We start from the raw sequence: 14600 nt of genomic DNA, 5'->3' as shown, positions 1-14600 counted from the left end.
CGCACGGGAGCGAGGGCCGAGCGTCGAGAGATCCCGCCGCCACCTGGATTACCGCCGGCCGCGTTTCACACACCACCTAGAATCTCACCCCGGTATTGTCAGGTATTCATGTTTCCCTACTGTACAGGCATACAGAGAAGATACTGGAGTGTTCTAAATGTTTCTGAGGGACTAGAGATGTGCCAGATGCTTAGACATGTTAAAGTGAGGTGTTTTCGTGGAGTGTAGGCCAAAAGGGTAAATAGGAGATTAATTGGGAAGGGAGTTTCATTCAATTCTAGTCATCTTTGTGCGTATGAGGTTTTCAGAACGGGTTTTTAAATCTTTCTCAATGTGCTCAGAACTAGTATCGCATACACAGTACAATGCCATGCATAATGCTGAAACTGTCAATTGTGCTGAATCATTTAACCAAGAAGAAACAATAGAAGGCAATTGTAGTCGTATGCAGTCATAAGCAGCAGTGCTCCAGCATTTTAGTGTTCCTAATAATGTCTATGTTACCGCACTTTGTGTTCACGTCTTTTATTTGTGCACATTTCTAAACAATTGGTTCATTTTCAAGCTCGACTATTCCTGAATTGAGAAACTGAAACCCAAACAAGCATATCTAAAACCTTAAAAGTGCACCGATTCCCTCGCCGCTTTTGGTAACCCACTTTTGGAGCTCCTTGCCCCTAGTCATAGAGAGATTTAGGAACATGAACGGTGGCGGCCCTGGCTCGGGTTTCCATTGTCACACCAGTCATGTTCCCTCTCCTGTTACTGCCACTGTCCCCGTCTTCAAACAGTCTTCCATCCCCCCTTCTCTCTCTCTCTCGCTCTTTCTTTCTCTATCTCTGAAGAGGCATGCCTGTCAACACAGCTCAGTCAGGAGGTCACCTCCATTAGTTTCTCTGTGATTCAGGACTTCAGTGTCACAAGAAACTCTGAACATTTCAAGTTTTTTGCAACCTGCTATGTGATTGCCTTTGTGCAGGTGATATTAAAGGATCCATGCCAGCCCATTCCTACCATTGCGACTGGAAGGGTAAAAAGAGCTCACACAAAAAGCTCCAGTACGTTACGTGCAGTTGTTGAAATCAAATCACCTCGGTTGATATAAAAGTTCTGTGCCATAGCTGACGTCAGTTCACATTCGGAGCACATCACCGTCCCAATAGCATTGTAAAAGGCCATAATACCAAGCCGGGTGAAAAACGATCCTTTTGTGCAGCTTTAAGCTCTCGTCTCTCATTTCTCACTCCCCCGGATCACAAGCATCCTCACTGGATGATGTACTTATTCATAAAACGTTAGTGTCCTAACAAAAAAATATTGGAAACTTGGGAGTGTAATTCCATTTCACATTTTGTAGAGATTGAGAGAGATTGTTAAAAAGTTTGCGATGCAAGAAATTATTTTGAAATGTTGTCAAATCCCAATTTATGACGAGGGAATGAGATATCCAAAAGTTAACAAGACACTGGTACAGCAGAGGGTTTCTCTGACAACAATAGACAGTGCCTTCAGAAAGTACTCATACCCCTCGACTTTTTCCACATTTTGCTGTATTACAGCCTGAATTTGAAATGGATTACATTTAGTTTTTTGTCACTGACCTACACAAAAAAAGCAATAATGTCAAAATGGAATTATGTTTTTCAAAACTTTAACAAATTAATTACAAATGAAAAGCTGAAATGTCTTGAGTCAATAAGTATTTAACCCTTTTGTTATGGCGAGCCTAAATATGTTCAGGATTAAAAATGTCCTTAACTAGCCACATAATAAGTTGCATGGATTCACTCTGTGTGCAATAATAGAGTTTAGCATGATTTTTTAAGGACTACCTCATCTCTGTACCCCCACACATTATCTGTAAGGTCCCTCAGTCGAGCAGTGAAATTCAAACACAGATTCAACCACAAATACCTGGGAGGGTTTTCCGATGACTCACATAGAAGGGCACCTATTGGTTGATGGGTCCAAAAAACCCAGAAATTGAATATCCCTTTGAGAATGGTGAAGTAACTAATTACACTTTGAATGGTGTATCAATACACCCAGTCACTACAAAAAAACTGGTATATTACATATACGGGTATATATTCAAAAACATGCATCCTGTTTGCAACAAGGCACTACAGTAATACTGCAAAAAATGTGGCAATGCAATTCAATGTTTGGGGCAAATCCATTCACCAAATCCATTCACCATACTTTCGAGCATAGTGGTGGCTGCATCATGTTATGGGTATGCTTGCAATCGTTAAGGTGTGTGGGAGTTTTTCAGGATAAAAAAGAAACGGAATGGAGCTAAGCACAGGCAAAATCCTAGAGGAAACCTTAGTTCAGTCTGCTTTCCACCGGACACAGGGAGATTAATTCACCTTTCAGCAGGACAATAACCTAAAACACAAGGCCAAATCTACACTGGAGTTGCTTACCAAGGAGACAGTGGATGTTCCTGCATGGCCGAGTTACAGTTTAGACTTAAATCTACTTGAAAATCTATGGCAAGACCTGAAAATGTGTGTCTAGCAATGATCAACAACCAATTTTGGAATACTTTCTGAAGGCACTCTATCTCAGAAGGTACGTCTTGGAACATCTATGCTGTTCTGGCATTGTGGCATCCATAATATGAAGCCAAAAACATTATATATGACCAGTTCCTTCATGAGGCTACTAATCACGAGATTGTAGAGCAAAATGGAAGGCTTTTCATTCATTTTTACTTGTCATTCATTTAAAAAATGGTCTAAGAGAATTACATATTATCATCATAAGGCCTCATACACCATTAGTAGTTTATGAACTCATGGAAATAGACTATACACTATACAGCATCTGAGAACACTCTATTCAATATTGGCGACAATGTGCAGTACACCTAAGCAGGTTAAGTCGTGGCTACTTCTGTTTGTACTGTCTGTACATAACTCCTCCCCCCCACCTGCCCACCGAACCCCAAGACCCCAGATAAAAAGCCCTTTTTTCGGTCCATGTGAATGACAGGCTTGACATGTCTGCTATTCAGGAAAGAAATCTCCCAGATGACATGGGAGCAATGCTCCACTTTTTCACAAGCTTTTCTTTCTCCTTTCTCTCTCTCCAAATCTCCAGTTGTTTGAAGGTCAAAGCTTACTGTGCACTGTGGTATAGCAAATCCCCGCCCTCTCACTTGAAGACAGAACCATGTGTGCCAAAGCCATCGCTCGTTTACTCCGTCACACAGTCACGCCACGCTAAGAAGAAACAGGTGAGGGCCTACAAGGCACAATGGCCGTTCTGCAGAGACTTACCAAGACCGTCAGGTCACACCGCACATGTCTGTTAAATCTAGGCTAAAACATTTATCCAAGCATCCAAAACAAAAACAAAAAACATTTGTTTTGCTGTAGCCAAAGTATTGCTGTGGTTGTAAGCTTACATATTCATGTTCATTTACAGTACGTATTCAATTTCAAAACCTACAATTCTTGTAGAGATTACTTTAACAAAATGTGCATAATACCGCCATCATAAAATTTTAAGAAACCTGATCTAAATGACATTCACTGAATGAGAGGAGACGAGGCTCTTGTATTCAACCTCATTGTGTCTGGAGTTGAATTTCCACAATTCACACATCAGGCAGCTAACTCTATCCTGAGGTAAATGGTTTTCAGATCTCCTGGTATGGGTTTTCTCAATAACTAGTTAAATATAAAGTTCAGAAATATGATTACACCTAGTTGTAGAATGGTCAAGATGTAAAACTTTACTTTTAAGATTGTAGTGTTAATTATGTTAATGATGTCGTGTTAATGATGGGTGGACCCATATATTTAATAAATATTTTGGGGTGTTGCGGTCAACATTTATTTTTTCTCTGAACATTTTTCTCAATAGCATTAACTGTTATTTATTATTTTTGCTGGTGGTAAGGATAATTCCAAAGAAAAAAGAACATTGTCTACTAAGAATTTTCGCTTACATTATAAAGTGCAAAATAAACTACTGTATACATTCATAAACAACTCGCTAATTCATTATTTCAGAATCAACTGAAGAACTGCATGACCCATTTCCTGTTCACTCACTACTTCATGCCTTACCCTCAGTGAATTCTGTGGGATAGCCACCAATGCTAACGGCAAGATGTCCTCATGGTGCTGACTATTTATTGTAGGCCATGTATGCATATGATTATGTCGTGGTACTAATGTATGAAGTGTAAGGCGTATAGTATAAAATTGAGGTATGTTGTTTTGTTTTTTTATGTGCGAAAATAGCAGATACGATTAAAAAAAATGCCGATATATGCTACATATATTTCAAATCATGACAATTACCGAAACATGTAGGATACTCCTTGTCAAAACATTATGGTGGGAAGGCATTCTGAACTCAATAATCAATATCAAAACAGTGAAATAAATATTGTTTGTAAATTTCAATATAAATCAAAATAAGCTCTATATTATTAACTACATTATCCTCTGTATGTTACCCAGAAATCGAGCATTTATATAATGGAGATCAATATAGAAATGGAATAGTAAAATTTTCAATAATAATTCAAAGCGTTTTCAAAAAAAAATTGCGTTAAGATATTATCATAATTTTATCAGAAAAAAATGCTAGTTCAATATCATCCATTGCTAAGAATATCAAATATATATTAAAAAAAATGACCAATTTCCAACCAATCAATAAAATGATATGGAACTATTACCCATGTACAAACTATGCAAATATCTGAAGCCTAAATATACATAGGCCTAACTTCATTCTTTTACTTTCTGGCCGCCATTTGGGTCAAGTTTACAAGACTACCTTTGGGGGGAGAGGATTGGACAATTATACACAGAAAATGTTGTTTAATTAGTAAAGCATATCCTTCTATGTGGTGATATAAACATGATTAGAGTGTTCTAATCTATGCATCAATCAGAACTAGCACTTCAATTCAAAGCACACATCTGTGCTAATAAATTCCTGCGTACCTTTTCACAGAAATAAGATTAACATACCAGAACAACAACAAATCCTTTCTCTGAGACAGGTTAAATCCTTCTTAATTTTTTCTACAGTCAGAAGTGCACTATTTTTTTCACTCGGAAGGAATGTTGATTTGTTTCCATTGTGGCATGTTAGTTTAATCAAAACACGCCCGCGTATCAAAACACATCCAAGTGTGCAATGTAGGTAGCATAGTAAAAGACTCATGGGTTGAAGCCAGTTAATCTTTGTCCGAGGAAAGGACAATGAGGCTAGTATTCTGCTTTAGCAAAACAGTAGAGGTAATCCCTATGACTTCACTGATTCAGTCGAGTGTTTGATTATTTACTTGTATATATATGGCCCTACAGATGTAGCAACATCCTTTCCAATTCCATGACCAATATATTAAATTTGTCCAGTCAAAGAAATGGATGGTGAAGAAAAAGCTCTTTGAGGGAAGTCGTAAAAGATTTACAAGCAATATGCTGGTACTGCTGGAGTCTTCCTGTCTCCTTGACCGCCTGCATTTTAATGTGCTCCCCTGCCCTCTTATTACTGAGAGCCGCTTTCCTACACATTCAACCGTGAAAGTTTGCCATTAACGTAACATGGTTTTTCGTGATTGAATATGGTGCTGTGCAGGAACCAAGAGGACACAAAAGTGGCTTCCTATTTTGAAAGGGTGCTCCATCCACCACAAGTAATCCACCACTTCATAACACTACACAAATGGGCGAGAGAAGGACATTTACCGAAAACGATCGAAAATGCCTTTCACAGTTCTGAAGGAGCAACTCCACTCTCCATTATATTAACTCAAATAATGTTCTGCAGAGGATAAAAGCCAAATCACAACCTGATGAAGGGGTAATGAAGAGAGAGGCAGAGCTTTACGCCCAATGTGCATCAATAAACGTAAACTATTACCGCGGATCAATTAGGAAAACACCAGCTTTACTTTTACGAGCGGGCCGTCCGAATTCGACAACACGATATTACATTTATCAAACGTTGGGCAATGTTTTTACAAGCAAGAAGCGATTAGGATGTTTAAGCAATTAACTGCTGTCCGGCTTTATTGTGTTTGGCGGTAAAGTAATACAAGAACAGAATTACATTTATATCCCTCACACGTAAATCACATTAAAAGGTCTACATATAAATGGGAGGAGAGCATTAGAAGACATGATAGCAATATACCAACAACATTCAAAATAATGCAGGATCAGTTGGGCCTTATGAGCCCAGTACACAAGCAAGGACAGGAGAATAGGCGAGGTGCTGGACTCTTTCATCCCGGGAGGCTTTCGAAGGGTAACACCAATATGCCTTTAAATCTGCTAAAAGAAATAAAACCGACAACTGATTTGTTATGGCAACAAAGATGTGGAACGCTAAAGGCCATAGGCCTATCCTGGGCTGAGAGAGGTGGAGGGAACGCCTCACCAGTCGGCACATTTCAAGTGTAACCAATGCAGTATGTGGTTAGGGGGGCTGTATTCACAACCCTGGTTAACAGTAACACAAAGATTTTCACTGTTGCCCTCCTTTTGGAACATTCTCGTGGAGGATACAGTTAGTTTTGAGAACACCTAGCGAAGTTCAAAGTTTCTAGCTCTCTTGATACACGAGACTGCCTATGTGGAAAGAGAATGTGGGTCAGGCATTAAAATGCATGGGGAGTACATAAGGCTTGATGAAGTGCTGATAAGCACTGTCGGGAAGAACAAGAAACATCCAATAAACAACGGCAAAAGGGTCTTTATTTACCTTTTGATTCCAAATAAAATAAGCTATGGTTAATAAATGAGACGGCAGCCATTACTCGTCGTTCATCAATATTTGAGATCCCGGCGGAAAGACGGGCTGCCGTGAGCCATGCGGAACAAGGCCGACAAACTCGCCACCTAGTTCACTGTCTGCCACAGATGTGACCAGTACAGCCATTCTCAGTGTCTCTATACAGGTGGGGGTACAATGGAAGGGAGGTTGGTGACAGACTGATTGAACAAACGGGACACCCGAGTCACCCGAAACTCTACATTTGTTCACCATATCTCAGAGAGAGAATAGAAGCGAAAAGCAATACACTCTTGTCTAGAGTCAAAATGGGTAATCGCTGACACATCTAATGCAATTTCGGGAAGAAAATATAAATAGCCAAAGTCCAAAGCACTACACTTAGGTCAGAAGATTGTTTATAGATTTTCAAAACTATCACTGCTTGTCATATACAACAACTGAAGAATGGGGATGTTTTAAAGCAGGCGATTCATCATAACCAACATAAGCATAATCCTGATTATCATTGGAAATGAAATGCAGTGTCCTACCAAATGAAGCAGGCTTTGGGCTTACACACTCTCCGGGTCATTTTATTTCATGAAGCTTTGAACTTAGATTACTGATTAGCAAATTCATCTTTCATACCAATTGCTTTTGTAGATATTATGCACCAACTTTAATCTTTAATGAGATGTTAGAGCCATTTAATGTTCAATTGTGTCAGGCCATTAATGGCCAATTCCGTGTTAAAATAATTATTCCATTCCAGGCCAATTCGCTGATTTGGAAGTGAAACTTTTTTTGTTGTTGCATTTTCATTAAGATTGGAATATAGTCTCATATTTTCTTACGAAAAAAGTAGATTTTCTTCAGTCAACTTTTTTTTCAGATGTTCTTTCACTAGTCTGCTCCGAAATTGCCTTAGAGGACGAATTCGAAAATTGAGAGCCAAACTAGTTCATGACCTATGATGAAAACAAGGGACCTTCATTGGAATAGTTAGGAATAGAGTTGGCCTTCCATCTTGTATAAATGAGACGGCAGTCCACATGGCTCCACATTAGGGCTGGCTAAAAGGAGGCTGTGTTTTGTACAAGTGAACATAGCAGGCAATCTTTACATTTAAATTGAATTCCCTAACTAACAAATATGCTGAGCCGTGTGCTCAGCCATGGAAAATGCCTATTTCCCAGTCCGGAAAAGAAAAGGCTAATTTTATCAAGACAAACCAATTACGTATATACTTTTACCATATCCTCTCCATGACAGATTTTTTAATTGCATTATATTACCGAGAGAAAACTTCAGTGTTTCCACAACAACTATCCCAATGGGGTAGACCATAGTCTCAAGCTTGTCTCGAGAACTCAAGCCTGTTCAATTTCCCGTCCATGCTCATCTCATCAAGTGCTTATGAGTAAGAGGCTTCTATTTTTTACCTTCAGGAAACAGATCTCCCATTAAAGTGGGATATGAGTTTGAGCAGTACAGTAATTAGTGCATTATGTGATCCCAGAAAAGGTAGAAATCAAGTGGAGATGGCATTGCAAGTCGCCACTCTCATGACACCTTGAATTAATTACGGGGCGCATATGGGTGACGCTGAATTGTACATACACAGGGAAAGTGGCCCATAAAGGGCTGTCCAATTTAAATTGAAAAACGTCATTAATGCCAAATGAGTAGATAGGTAAACTAGCAAAAGATTTACGACAGTTTTCTGCTCCCTGCGTGAGGGAGGACAGTCCGGCTTCAATACAGCACCCCATTAGAGAAACAAAATACACTGCACTTTGAAATTCAATGCCATATCCTTATATCTGAAGGCCTTAAAACAGTAATCAAGAATTTCACATCTACAGTAACAAATGTAACTTACATTCAAGTATGTTTTATTTTTGTAACAAATAGGAAAAATCGGCTACACCTGAGTAGTAATGCACAACCTATTGCAGTATATGTTCAAACAGTACAAACACGGGATAACTGGGAGTTCTAAAGAAACACTTTGAGGACAGCCAACCCCTACTATATCCAAACTGTGTGAACCATGAGAAACATGTATTTTCGCAACTTCACCTTTCTAAACAGAGAAAACATAAATTCTACAGCAATAATATATACAAATGTACATATTAACATTTCTGTAAACTGCTCTAAGATAAGATACACGGCAGTTCCTCCATGATTTCGCTGAGATTTGTTTGTGATATTTGAGGGGAAAATGCTTTATTTTGCTGCGGCAATTCTGACATTTTGCATGGCAATACGCAATGATTCTGTCCAATTTGTCGCGAAAATGCGCTGACGAGGGAAAAAGTTTGTGTGGCTTGATTGTACCACATTATGCTGTAAATGTGCAGTGAATGTTTGAAATTGCGAGCGCTCTTTTTGTACTGTGGTGAGGGGTTAATATTATGTGATAATATTGCAACGATTTCCGCGTTTCATTTGGAAATAGTGTGGTGATTGGTCAAATTTGCAAGTCTTCCCATAATACGTGGGAAACCTGGAGGGACTGACTTGGTCTTTCAATGCAGTGGTTCTAGCCTTGAATTTAAAGGACTTTTTTTTCCCAGAACGGGCCATTTGTGAATGCGAGCAGATCATTGGGAAAGAAAAGATGCTATTATTTCCCGTTACTCTCCACTTCCCCATTAGTTTTGGCATGGAGCCAAGTGATGCTTCTCCACTTTCAAAAGTATGAGGTTAAAGCTCGGAACTCATTATTACTCATATGCACTTGTTGTAAAAAGCGGTTAAAGTTCCTAATTACCTTATTAAATTACATTTTCAAGATAGTTCTATCTGTCGACACCAATCGATCTTTGACTGTCGTTCAAACCAGATTCAATTCCGCATAAAAAACATTTGACCCATTTAAACTGTTGGTTACCATCTTTAATCATCGTCCATGTCATTTCTTTGTCTTGGCTCTCGACACACCAAAAATGAAGGTCTTCCTACCATGAATGAGAAAATGGCGGACCACGTTGCTGAGCAGAGCAAAAACGATGTAACGCCACCTACAGGAACCCCAAGACACCATTGCACAGAAATGTTTTACTATCCAAAAACTCCAAGGTTATACCCTCTGAAGCTTATTTTCATGATTTGAAAAGTATTCCCTTCATCATTGACTTCAAAGCTTCCTAAAAAATAGAATCATTGAGTACAATATAATCTAGTGTCCTCACAGACCAGCTACCACTATTATTTCCCCACAATACTCCCCAATAACCTCAGCGAAACTAGGTCAGAACGGAGGGGACGTTATGAGGAAAGCAGATATTATGGAATGGCAAAGCATGGCGTAAAAATTAGTAGTCAAAATGGAAGACCACAGTATCAAATCATAGTATTTCTTAGAGTAAATCGTTCTAATAGCTTTCCGTGTGGCATAGATAATAGCCATTCAATTTGCTCGTGAGTTACATAGCAACATGCCGAAAACCAGATACGTAAAACACATACGAAAACACAAGGTGATGTCATTAGCAGTGGAATGGCCGTTCAACTGATGACAAACCTAAATTCCTTTCATAAACCCACATTGTCTTGGGGCGCATTTGATCCACTTTTTGTGCACCATTTCTATAAAATTTTAATTGAGCATCTACCAAAATTCAAGAGTTTTGCATATGAAACTCGGGCAATAAAAAAGATGTTGAAAGAACTGAAAATGCTTTTCCAATGGAGCTTAAAATACACCAATAATGAACCTCAGACAAGTCACCCCGATACAAAAAAACGAAAGCGATTTTAAAGGTTTAAGGACTGATCAATAGGCGTTACATATAGCGACCTCCGTATAAATCCGTGCTTTAGGTAAGACTTGACTATTCAAACTAGCAATTCTGTAATGGACACTGCAATATGCATCAACAGTGGTCCGGATCATTTTTGTTGAATGCATGCTATACTTTTGTATAGATCATATTATACTTTGACATTTCTTACTTAGGTCAATATCAAATCATTTCAAAGTAATAGAACCACCGAAACACCAATTAACACACCTAATGCTTCATTATGCTATTTGTATTGAATTAGTGATGCAAATTGTATATATCTTTGGCTAACAATTGTTTAGAGATGTAGAGCAAAGTAGGCCAGTGTTTCTGCACCCTCACTAAGGCCCCTCACTCGCAACTAACAAAGCCTCACTAGCCATTTCTCCTTTTAATCCTTACTATGCATCCGGTTTTCTAGCCTCACTCATATCCCACAGTATTAACCACATCACTGATTGTTGGAAACACAGCTAAGACCAACACTTAAAGGATATTACATACGAACTGTTTTAACAACCAATTGAAGGACGGTATAGGCTAATTCAAAAGATTCCAAAATGTCGGCGTAAACAATTTTTCTAATTGGTTATTTTGTTTTCAACCAACAAAATGTTTGCCAAAGTCATAAAAGAAAGCATATTACATTCATATGACATGCATAATGCCTTTGCAATCACTTTTTTTTAATTTTTATGTTTAGACAAATGAGGAAAGTTTTTATAAGCTTACTGCATTCTATGATTGCTATTGGAAAAGACACCACTTAACAACTGACTTTAAAAAACTAAACTACATTATACAACCTACTCAAGATCCAAGCCCTATTATGCCTAGTGCCAAAGTCACTCCTATCAATGCTTTAAACTCCTTTATAGAGACATACAGTGTGAGACTCATATAGCTCTCACATGATTTTGTGTAGAAAGGAAGCATCAAATATCACTGTCATGTGACTAGGTAGCAAATTCACTGATATCCAAAAGGCGCCACTTGGGCTTCAAAACACTCATGATGTAATTTGTGCATAGCCAAGACCAGTTAATTCCAGTACAACAAATAAGTATTGAAGCAGCCATGGTTTGTGTTGCATTGTAATCCATTATGTATACAATATTATTTTTCTCATCACTCTAGGAAGAAGAATAACTAATGAATTCAATATGCACCAAATACATAAGCATATTTCATTTTCTTTCCTTTTTATATCTGTGCCCTGCCATAAACAAAACACATTGGTTTCTACGGAGATTTGAGAAATGTGCTTATATTACACAAACATAATCTTTATAAATTGTGGGGTAACTTACCACAAAACCTCGTTGTTTTTTTTTTTACAGCAAATTGCTCTCTAAACTTGACAAGAAATTAAGTTTGATTCAATCTTTCGAGGGTGTGCTGGCACAATTCCAATGCTTAGAACATTGCAAGGGTCAAGCACAAATAATTTCTCAAGAGTTCAATACTGATGGAATGTCTTACTTAATGTCTTCATTGTATTATTGATCTTTACCTTCCTTCAGTAATTAACGAACTGGAAAGAACTAGTTCATGTTCAAAATCATTCCAACAGCTCCAGGCCAAAATATCAATAGTGAACTGGAGTGAACTGAGGGGCTCAAATGAAACAAGTACGGAATATTCTATATGGGAGACCAAAACCTTGCTGCATGTCAATAAAATGACTTGATATTTTTTTTTAGTTTTGTGTATAACCATGTAACCAGCCTCTAAACCGAGTTTTGCGTGTCTTAGTGGAGATTTTTACTCAATCTTATTTTAAAGGGGATGGGAAAATCACATTTTGCTTTGGCCTACAGTATTTTATCACACTTTCAAATGCAACTTCACAATGAAAAACGACAGACACAACGCATTTTGAATTCAATATGATACATTTGTAAACGTGAAATCTGAAAGCCTTGGCAAGATGTCATAATCAAGTGAAATCCTGGTTTAAGGGACTTGCTTTACAATCAGCTGGGAGAGATGTGATAATGGGGTAAAAACAAAAATAAGTTATAAGTGATGTAATAAGTAGGTCTTACAATGGACGCAAAACATGGGATACATAACTAGAACGTGCTGGTCAAGTACATCTCCCTAACTCAAATTCTTTGTAGTTAAAGAAGGAACTTTAACGTCATCTATTCAAAGAATTGAAGTTGAGGGGAAAACTTCTTAAAGGTGAGCATGGTTGATGGGCTTTTGAATGCGCTGGGCTATTTGTGAAGCATTTTTCTTTAGCTTAGTCTAATTGTCCAGGTATTTTATTGAGGTTCACACATTATCTATCCAACAATGTAAGTTGGCATCACTGAAAGACGACTCCTACAATTCCTTACCTGGGGTTCGTGCTGTTCCAGTAGACTGCATATCTGTCTGATATAATCTTGCTATCGTCAGCCCATACCGCGACCCAAGATAAGAGGGCAACAACCATAAATGTCAACTCCATTTGAAAAGCTAAATAGTTCTTGTCCATTATGGGCAGAGTCTATATAATTCGTCGCGTTGTTGTCTGTAATTTATACTGATACAAGTACAATCGTGTGTTACTGGTTGCTGTTTAAATGGACATGGTGCTCTTCAACTTGCACGAGGTTGGTTCCAGTCCACATTCAAATTCCAGGTGCTCTCAGCTGCAGTTGTTCGCCTTCAGTTGAAGATGTACAATGTATACATTCCCATTCGTGAGAACATTAGTGAGAAGTCCAAGCAGATGCAGCGGTGTCTATGAAGTTAAATTAGATTATGTTCCATGAAGGTTCATCAATTCTGTTAATTCACAGTTTGACTCAGCTCGTTGCTCTCCTTTTGCACGGCAAGCTCTTCCAATAACTGTTAAAATCCATTTTCTTCAATGACTGTAATTGATAAATGCTTTATTTGAACACATTGCGCGACACTCGTCATATATTGTTGAATATTCATTGACGCCAAGTATAGGCCTACAGTCGTTTGTCCTTTAAATCCATCCCTTTCCGGCATGGCATACTTTCTAAAACTTTAGTCGTCGTAAATATAACTCTCACCCATCCATTCTGCTACCGTCCTTCAATTTACGGTCATCCAAATCAAGATGCTTTTTATTCCACATTTGCGCGCATAACGATGTCCATTCAACTCAACGTTTCAGGTTTTGTGAGATACAATGTTTCAGTCAAGCAACCACTTCTTGTTCCTTCAGAAGAAACTCAAAATATCACAATGTTGCAGCAGCGCGATAGAAATCCAAGCCCGTGAAAAACCCTTGGCTCACAAGATGTGTCCTGCTCTGCTCATCGGTCAGTCACAATCTGAGGCTGGAACAAAAGCAATTATCAAATGTCGTCGGTGGCTACTCTCCTCAGCTTCCTTCACTGGCAAAAGTTATCAATAGGATAAGTTGCTTTCTTGATGCGTGCTTATCGCGTCATCCTCGCAACGCCACTACCAAAGCATGAAGTGCAGACACGGAGACACCGCATCAGTTGCAAAGTTGCTGCTGCTATTCCTGCGTTGTTTGGGGTTGCTGTTGTGAAAAGGCCAAATTCTCTTGTCGCTCTTCCCTCGTTCCTACGTGTTGTGTACAGATCAGTGGAGCTGACATGATCGATTTCCCCCCTTTTTTGAGTCACGGTGGTTCTCTCTCTCTTCCTCCTTCAGCACATGGCTCGCTCCCTCTGGCAAAGCCGCGCTCTCTCAATTCACTTCTCCCCCACACAGCGGGGCGGGGCTGGGAGACCGGCCAGCTAGGAGCCCCAAAACTTCTGGGGCCCTTACAATTTCAGAAAGCTTCAGAACAGTTTTGGATACTGTTATCCTGTTATACATACAGTAGCTTATAACTATAGCCTACAAAAATATGAAATGATGTCCAAGGTCTAATTTTTATTGTATGGTCCAACTATTTGTATACATTTGTTCATCCTGCATAAGTGTCTCTTAGGCTAATGAAAGCTTTTTATAGGAGTTAGTCATCCACTTGTTATGGTAATGTTGATTAGTCATTAGCAAAATGTTAAGTTCATCATTAATGTGTGTGTGTGCGTGCACATACATATCACAGCT

At 38.7% G+C, this 14600-nt stretch overlaps 1 protein-coding gene across 1 annotated transcript in view; it reads right to left on the bottom strand.

Annotated features, from left to right (window-relative positions):
* Nucleotides 1-14297, bottom strand: part of LOC129811002 (ephrin-A2-like) — a 130517-nt gene extending 116220 nt beyond the window's left edge. Inside the window, exon 1 of the mRNA XM_055862074.1 lies at nucleotides 12893-14297. Within this exon, the coding sequence (XP_055718049.1) occupies nucleotides 12893-13032 (140 nt within the window). The 5' untranslated portion in view covers nucleotides 13033-14297. The remainder of the gene's footprint in view (nucleotides 1-12892) is intronic.
* Between the last annotated feature and the right edge of the window lie 303 nt (nucleotides 14298-14600).

Source organism: Salvelinus fontinalis, chromosome 14 (genome assembly GCF_029448725.1).
Source record: "Salvelinus fontinalis isolate EN_2023a chromosome 14, ASM2944872v1, whole genome shotgun sequence".
In the NCBI taxonomy this organism is placed as follows: Eukaryota; Metazoa; Chordata; class Actinopteri; order Salmoniformes; family Salmonidae; genus Salvelinus; species Salvelinus fontinalis.
Note: the sequence above shows the minus strand (reverse complement) of the source record. Positions and strands in the feature narration are given on the sequence as shown.